Genomic DNA, 9,257 nt, shown 5'->3' with positions numbered 1-9,257 from the left:
GTAATAAAAACAGGAAGGAAAAACTGAAATTGCGACGGATCTTTCTCACCGCCGGATGGAGGATCCACCAAAACTAATTAATATTATAAAGAAGTAATTACGGGAAAAAGAAATTATATTCATTAATATCAATATTGTTGGAGTAAGAAATGGATGTTTTGTAGTTGAACTCGATATATCAAGTTGGTCACCAAACTCAAAACAGTTTCAAATCGGTCATTTAAGTCAGATATGAGTTTAAGGTGTAAAACTATTATTAATAAAATTTACATAATTTTTGAATGTTATTACAACTAAGTACATGATTATGACTTCTAGTATTTATAATAATATATTTAGATTTTATCAAGTTTATTTACTATATATTTTTAATTAAAACATAAAAAAATAATTATATAATAAAAAGTTACGTTGAATACATGCTAAATATTTTTTCTGTAATAAAGGGATCACGTACATTGTCTCTATTGCTGATTTGATATATACATATGCGCGACTGCGGTTCCAACATTGGAGTAATTGCCATTAGTTGATTATGACTCATGAGACAGTACTACATTCTTTCTTCCAAGAGGTGGCCTTGTCATAGTCCGATCTTTTTTCAATCCGGAAACAGTTGTCTTTTCTTTTTTAACAATGTCTATCATATGATATCTGATCATGTAGCTAGCATTTGGTTTGCTAGCAACAGAAATATAAAATATTCGTAACTCTCAGTTAAAATTTCAAAACGTCATTAGATAATAAACTAGATCAGCTTCTAAACCACCTCTAATGATTAACATATATCCAAACATGAAGTAGAAAATATATGTTAAGCCTACTGTTTAATGTTATTAGTTGTATCATCAGATAATAGTTTCATTGTTTGAAGCATTAACAATAGCAATTTTTAAGTACTTTCACATGTGAAAATGTACCCGAAGCTTCAAATGCAAAGTGATCAAATGAATAAAAGAGAGCTAACCATGGACATGATATATTATTAATAAGCATTTCTTCACTAAACACTTACAGCACACGTACATGATCCTACTCACAGAGCAGACATTGCAGAATAAAATTTTATTCATCCACCAAATGATATTGATACAAAGAAAGTGCAACAAGAAGTCGCATTAATAAAAGAAATTACAACAAATCCCAAACACATCTGCAGCAATATAAGATTTAAACTTGGTTTAAGATCATATATAGCTAATTAGGTACATTCAAAGCCATTGGGTAGTGTCTTCCCACAGTTGTTAAGAACTAGGCTCAGCGCAACAGGAAGATTGAGGTTGATGCCCAAAATGTTGGCCTTAATTGCAGTGCAAAGGCAAAGAGCCGCCTCAAGATTGACAAGACCCTCAAGGAGAGCACAACATGGCAGCGTTGGAGGAGCTCCGACGACAACGTTCTTCACCAAGTTAAGTACATCAGCGCAGACTCCTAGCTTGAGTTGGTCTCTAGGGCATTTTCCAGTAGGAACCTCGGGAATGACCGGAAGGCTTCCGGTGCAAGTCTTGCATGAACTGACCAAAGAAAAGAAGAGAACGTTGAGTGTGAGGAACAGAGCCAGGGAAACATTTTTAGGGGAAGCCATTTGTTGAACTCAACTAAGTTTTAAGAGATGAGAAAGAGAAGGCTTCTGCTTTTTCTTTGATGGTGCTAAATTATGAAGCTAGGGTAGCGCATTTATAGTGTGCGAAATGATAGGTTTTTGTGGTGGTTCGACACAAAACAAGATCTCAGCTCATTCGTATCTGTGCGGGGAAATTGATGAGCTGTCAGGCACATTAAAATTATTCGGACGTATATAATCAAGTGGGATCAAATTATACAGAATGCCATGTTCCGTGCTTCAGAATGAATCGATCTCTGGCTTTCTGCATTATCGATCAACATACTTGTGCATGTAGACGATATCATTTCTTACTGCTTACTTTCATAGTTATCTTATCATGCTGTGTATACATATATGCGGTAAATTGTACATATAGGTGGTGCAAACCCACATATAACTCTACTAAAATTTATACTAAAACGAAGACATAGGAGGGAGGGCTCGAGACTGTTCCCTGAATCAAAATTTTGATAAATATTAAATTTAATTTAAAATTAAATTATGGAGAAAGAAACTAATACATAATATATACATGCCAACATTCCAGAGAGAGACTCCTTATATGGAGTTACATAGTGCGCCACTATAAATCATCAATTTTATTATAAATTCTGTTATAGAATGCATATAAAACATGATTCTAATATAAAATATATATATTTTAAGTAATTTAACACTTAAAATTTGATGAAAAAAGTATATTTTCAAAACTGATTCTACAATAGAATAATTCTGGATGATTATTATTCTGTTATAGAATCATGTTGAGATATTGCATAATTTTAGATGATTTTTGGAAGAAAAAAATTGTATAACTTCGTTTTTGGTTTAATAATCAAAATTTGCAATTATATTTCATAAAAAATATAATAAAATGTATATTATGTATATATTTATAATACTGTGCTATGTAACTCCATATAAGAGGTTATACTATGGAGTGCTACCCGTGCATATGTATATTTAAAAATAATGAAATATACCTTCTCGTAAAAGTTAGTTATAAGTTAGGGAGCTGTATGGATACTTGAAAATAATGAAATATACATAATCGCATGGCATCTTCTAAATGAATGTTTATGGATGGCCCAGCACTGTTTCTTCACGAGCGAAGTTTCTAACCTCAATTATATGGGCGTCTCAATCTAATTTCACATGCGGATACTCTCTTTTATTTAGTGCCACAGGTTCTGCGGACAAGCTTCTATATATGTACCTTTCTACAATTGATTACTTTCCCATAGAGAACAAACAAAGAATGCGCCGAAGTTTCACGAGCGAAGTTTCTAACCTCAATTGTAGGGATTGTGGGCAGGCCTTTATACAGCGCTCGAAGCGATTCAAAATAATTGGTTCTTGAAATACATAATTGAATTAATCAAACTTAAATATTTAAACATCATCAAGAAAAATTTATGAGGATACAATCCAAGTTTTACCCCTTGAAGTTCTAAAGTTACCAAGTTGATGACGACTGATAACTAAAGAAAATTCAAATTGAATTATTTAGGAGTTGTCCGTATTTCAATTCAAAAAAAAAAAAAAAAAAAACCTTGCAACTAAATACAATCCGATTATAAAAAAGAAGTTCAAATATCTCCTTTGTATTTCTTGCCTCTAAAATTAGAGTTCAGATCTCTCATTTTGAGTATGAATAAGAATTATTCTACTAAAATAATTTAGGTTCAAATTGTTTAGTGAGTGTCAACCCAAGTCCTACGTCGGAAAGATAAAGAAGATTTGTCTTGAATATAAGCAGCAAAAAAACTCCATTAGTATGAGGCTTTTTTGGGAGCAGTCCAGAAATAAATTCATGCGGGTTTGACCACGGCCCAGAACGGACAATATCATATTAATGCGGAGTTAACGGGTGTTGCGCGGCCACACAAATTTCACTGCAAGATTTTATTTTTTTTCACTTTATTTTTATAATAAATCAGCTCTCCAATCATATTGCCTTTATTTATTATATTTCATGCAATTCACTCCCCCAAACCACTATTAATCGCAAGTGGATACTTAAATTTAAAATTAATCTGCATTTTCATGGATGGCTCATCTATTTTGTGTGTTTGAACATTTGAAGGGACCTATTTATGCAGTTGGGTCGCTACCGCCTGCCGCTAGTCTCAGTTCGGAATTGTTTAAATGAATTATTTTTTACTTATAAATAAGAAGATATTATATATTTTATAATATTGAATTTAAAAAAAAAAAAAAGACGACGACAAAAGCCAGAAATAAGCCGGCGTGATGATAAATATGACCGTCATTTAATATGACTGCCATAAGTGGCAATCAAATTTATTTGATCTTATTTAGTTTTAACATGTAAATTTCGTGATTTGACCTTAAATATGACCGCGAGCAGTCATATCTGAAGTCGATCATTTTTACCTACTTTTCTTATAGTGTAATAATAGTAATATGAAGATAAAAATTTTATTTAATTTATATACGATGCATTCATTATATATTGGCACACATTAATTTATTAAAATTAATGAAAGACTACATCGTACATTCACCGAATACTAGAAAACAAGAAGGCCCTTTAATTGAGCACCATACGAAGAGAAAATATTTGCAAAGTGCAACGACGCATACAACGCTCACACGACACTGAAAATAATTTAAACATGCAGACCACAAGTAGTTGGAGGAACAACAGCAAGCCAGAATGAGGCGATCACAAGGAAGAATGATACGTAGCTAAATAGGTTCAGATGTTTTTAGGTACATTCAAAGCCGTTTGGAAGAGTCTTGCCACAGTTGTTGAGAACCAGGCTAAGTGCAACAGGAAGATTGAGATTGAGTCCCAGAATGTTGGCTTTAATGGCAGTGCAAAGACATAGCGCCGCCTCGAGGTTCACAAGGCCTTCAAGGAGAGCACAGCAAGGGAGTGTCGGCGGGGCTCCGACCACTACGTTTTTCACCAAGTTAAGCACATCAGCACAGACACCTAGCTTGAGCTGGTCCCTGGGGCACTTCCCTAATGAAGGAATGGGAATAGCAGGAAATTCTGCTGCACTGGCTAGGGAAAAGAAGACGAGGTTTAGGGACAAGAAGAGAGCCAGTGAAGAAGTACTCTTGCCACTCATCTTCATAATCTTTAGAACTATATGAAAGCAGAGAAAGACCGGGAGTGTTTTAAGTGTGGTATGGAATGCTTTAGTTTATATCCTAGGTAAGGTATTTATAGGCACTTGGGGGTTAGAAAAACGTAATTTAAAAATAAAATGAAATTTTGCAGATTAAATATTAGGTATATTAGTTGGCATGCAATGCAATCACCAAGCATTGTATTTTTAGGAATATTTTTCGATCTAGCTAGCTAGCTGGTCGATATGGCCATGCATGTTCACTGCACAAACCGTACGTGTTTATGTTATTATATAACTTGCGTGCAGAACTACTTTAGCGCGTCTCCAAATAATGGAATTGAGGGCCATAATAATATTTTTCAGTCTTTTTATACCAATCTGATGAACTCCTGGGAAAAATTTCAAAAACTTTAATTTATTAATGAAGTATATAACGAAAGCACATATTAATGTAAGGAAAATACTTCAAACATAAAATTAGATATAAATATTTCGTAAAATGATATGTGTTAAGTTTTGATTGAAATGAGCATTTTGTATTCATATACTCCTTCTATTCCTACGTTAATTTTTGACACGTTTTTTAAGATTCATTTAAAATATAATTTCATAAAATATAATTTATTTTTCATGAATAAAAATTTGATATTTAAATTTTTATTCAAAAAAAAAATTCAAAAACATATTATAAAATTCGGTTTTTCTATGGTGTGCCCATGGGCACACACTAAGCACTAAAATTTATGAAATTAGAGGATTTCTATTGGCTTACCTTCTTTAATAATGGTGGACCCCCCTGCAGTTACAACAACCACACCAATCAAAGCCCTCCATTTTTATTAATGTTAGTGCTTAGCATGTGCCCATGGGCACACACTAGCCAAACCGTATAAAATTATATTTTATAGAAATCTCAAAATGCTTGCAAATGTAAACTAGCCAGAGGGACAAAGGGAGTAACTACCATCAATAAAACATCATAACTCAATTATCATGTCGCGAGAGGCCGAATGCCAAATAACTTTTAAGTTAGACTTAATAAGAATTCTAAACAGCCTTAATTAAGTTGTCAAGAGGGCAGACTTACGTATTGATGAAATTGTAGAGAACTCATTGTGACATTTAGAAAACTAGGATACTGTGCGTATATTTACAAGTCAGTGTATATACTGCTTGTTTATCGTTTATGACAGAACACTGCGCTTCGTTGAACCATAATACAAGTTTTATTTGCGGAAGAGGTCAGAGGAAGGTTTTTAATATCAAATGAATTTTATACTATAATTTAAAATTTTATATATTGGTGAGATGATCAGCTAAACCAATATATCTATGGTGTGCCCATGAGTATATACTAAGTGTTAAAATCAATAAATTCAAAAGTTTTTGATTAGTTTATATTCTCTGACCATGATGGACCTCCCCTGCATTTACAACTATATCAATCAAAACTCTCCGATTTCATACTCTTTTCGTTTTGAAATATAGGTCGCTTGACTTTTTGGCACACGCTTTCAAGTCTTTTGACTGTTTAGTTGAAATTGTTGTTTTTAAAATTTTCTTTTTTAAAAAATGATAATATTAAATATATAATTTTATTCAAAAAACAATTTAAAAATAATCATTTTAACTATGCGGTCGAAGAACTTAGAATTGTGTGCCAAAAAGTCAAATAATTTATATTTCAAAACAGAGAGAGTAAATTTTAGTGCTTAGCATGTGGACGTGGGTAACAAGAAGATGCTAATAATAGTAAACGCCAGTATTGAAGCATCTAGTTGAAATTGTTTGTTTTTAAAATTTTCTTACTTCAAGTGATAATATTAAATATATAATTTTATTCAGAAGAAGAAAATTTTAAAAATAATGATTTTAACTATGCGGTCAAAGAACTTAGAATTGTGTGCTAAAAAGTCAAACTATTTATATTTTAAAACAGAGGGAATAAATTTTAGTGCTTAGCATGTGCACGTGGGCAACAAGAAGATGCTAATAATAGTAAACTCCAATATTGAAACATCCGGTTGAAATTGTTGTTTTTAGAATTTTCTTATTTCAAATGATAATATTAAATATATAATTTTATTTAGAAGAAGAAAATTTAAATAATGATGATTCTAACTATGCGGTTAAAGAATTTAGAATTGTGAGCCAAAAAATCAAATAATTTATATTTTAAAACAAAGAAAGTAATGTTACATGGGTCGTGAGTGTTGACGTGGGCAAAAAGAAGATGCTAATAATAGGAAACGCCAGTATTGAAACATCGCTGTCACGTTACATGGAGTGCAGGGTCACGGGCACGGCCAGTGAAGAATTCTAGTTAATAAATTTGTTGGCACGTTCTATAATGAACATTATGGGTTCGTTTGGGTGAATTTAAAATAAGTGCTTCTTGCTTAAAATAAAAAAATATAATAGAAGTCAGAAGCAAGTTATATAAGACTTATAAGTGATTAAAGTGTTTGTGAAATAAGCAGAAGTCCTGAAACAAAAGCTAATATTCCTAGCTTTTTATAAGTGCTTCTTGACTTTTTACACAAACGGTACAAATAAGTGCTTCTAACTTATAAAACAGAAGTCGGGCTTAAAAGCCCTAAACAAACACCCCCTATGTATTTATAACTTCAATAATTCAAATTTTAGCTAGTGCTTTGTGATATTGTGATCGATGATGGAATGGATGTTAGTCCAAAATGACTGGACTAAAACAAAAATGCAAATTGGGTGGAGCCGTGTGGTTATGTATTTATGCATTTGTTGAACAAAATTCAATCATACTTAAGAATCGCAAAATATATAACGCAAATTTTGGTTAAATTTCGAATTTTTCTCGAAAATTGAGTTCAATCCCGGAATTCATATTCGAAAATAAGTTAAAATAAACTGAATTTAATACAATAATTTAAACAATTCACAAGCTCATCATAGGTTTTAAAAATTTTGATTAGTTAGTATAATTGATAATAGTATTTATATTCATAAATTAAACTAAAATCTTCACAATTCTTGATTCTTGATGTGAGATTGGATACTAGGTGTAAATTGATTTAAAATAAGTTACTTATTGACATTACGTGATAAAATCACACATCTTTAAGTTCGAGAGTAGATTTATTACGATAAATAGGATTTCGAAGTGTGATTTATCTATATAGATGCAATAAGACTAATGATAAGGTTAAGAATAGAGCGGCTTCATTAATTAAAGCAAAATTTGATATTTATATATCACTGTAAACAATACTCCTACACACTAGGGGTGAGCATAAAAATCCGAAAAATGGATTATCCGATTTTCCCATCCGGTATCCAGTTTTAAAAAATCCGAAAATACGGATATTTTATCCGAAAAACCGGACCGGATATCCGATCCGGATTTTTTTTGTAAATTCGGATTCGGATCCGGATCATTAAATTCCATAAAACCGGATATCCGGATCCGATTCGGTTTTTGATTTCCAGTCAAAAAATTAATTTTTTTCATGATTAATATACTTATTAAAGATAAATAGTGCAATACAAAATATAATAAATAAAGTAGTAATTGTTGATATAAATTATTATATCTTATAACACTAATGTATATATAAAAGGATTCATTATTTTTTGATCAAATATTGTAATATGATTAATCACAAATATCATTTAAGAGAATTATTATAAGAGTTGAATTAAATATTCTATTTAATTAAAATAAAATATACCTTAAAATTTTGATTTTTAAGTTGCTATTAATCACTTTTAATTTATAAATTTAGTTGTAACATGTTAAAAACATAATTAAATTAAAGAATAATTTACAAATTAAACTTAATTATATGTAACAAATTCGGATCCACATAATCTGGTTTTTCGATCCGGTTAAAACGGATATCCGAATTCTGGATATCAGATTAAACCGGAACCGGAACCGGAACCGGAATTGATTTTCAATGATCCGGAAAACCAACCGGATATCCGGTTTGATTATTACTAACCGGACCGGATATCCGGTTTTGCTCACCCCTACTACACACCCGCATCTATGTAATCTATCTACTTATCTATATAGTAACCCAACAGGTTAGTGTCAAGCCTCCCTCCTGAGCAAATAAATTACCTAGCTCTGAACCTGAGCCTAACTCCGAACCTAACCTCATCTCATATATATAAAAAAATATTATTCATAAGACTCGAACTCAGGACCTCTACGATACAAATACATCACTGAAACCACTTGAACTACACAAAAAATTAGTTTGTTATTCAAAAGCATTAACCACATACTTTAAAATTTTTGTATTTATATTCATTTCAATATCTTATTTATTTGAGATAAGTTTTTATTTCAGTTAAGTTTCATATATTATTTACATGAAGATTAATATCTATAAATTAATTATTTATGTAAATAAATATAAAATTGAAAAAGAATATGAATAATCGGGTTTGAGCCATGATTCAGATTTCTAAAAATAGATATAATTCATATTCGAATAAAAATGAACGAATTCAAATCTAACTTAATAGTTTAAACGAGCACCGATACAATGTTATAAAAATTT

The 9,257-nt window shown here is 31.3% G+C and overlaps 2 protein-coding genes across 2 annotated transcripts; both read right to left on the bottom strand.

The window, feature by feature from the left end:
• Positions 1 to 1,050: 1,050 nt before the first annotated feature.
• On the bottom strand, positions 1,051 to 1,867 carry LOC108209061 (14 kDa proline-rich protein DC2.15-like). Its single transcript, XM_017379777.2, has one exon. The coding sequence runs from the start codon at positions 1,583 to 1,585 to the stop codon at positions 1,202 to 1,204; it is 384 nt and encodes a 127-aa protein (XP_017235266.1). The 5' UTR covers positions 1,586 to 1,867; the 3' UTR covers positions 1,051 to 1,201.
• A 2,208-nt stretch (positions 1,868 to 4,075) lies between these two features.
• Positions 4,076 to 4,785, bottom strand: LOC108209062 (14 kDa proline-rich protein DC2.15-like). Its single transcript, XM_017379778.2, has one exon. The coding sequence runs from the start codon at positions 4,711 to 4,713 to the stop codon at positions 4,339 to 4,341; it is 375 nt and encodes a 124-aa protein (XP_017235267.1). The 5' UTR covers positions 4,714 to 4,785; the 3' UTR covers positions 4,076 to 4,338.
• Between the last annotated feature and the right edge of the window lie 4,472 nt (positions 4,786 to 9,257).

The sequence above is a fragment of the Daucus carota genome, chromosome 2 (genome assembly GCF_001625215.2).
Source record: "Daucus carota subsp. sativus chromosome 2, DH1 v3.0, whole genome shotgun sequence".
Classification (NCBI taxonomy): Eukaryota; Viridiplantae; Streptophyta; class Magnoliopsida; order Apiales; family Apiaceae; genus Daucus; species Daucus carota.
This window is presented reverse-complemented; position numbering and strand designations above follow the sequence as displayed.

Coding starts and splice junctions, on each gene's coding strand:
- LOC108209061 (XM_017379777.2), bottom strand. CDS start 1,585: ATGGCTTCCCCTAAAAATGTTTCCCTGGCTCTGTTCCTCACACTCAAC.
- LOC108209062 (XM_017379778.2), bottom strand. CDS start 4,713: ATGAAGATGAGTGGCAAGAGTACTTCTTCACTGGCTCTCTTCTTGTCC.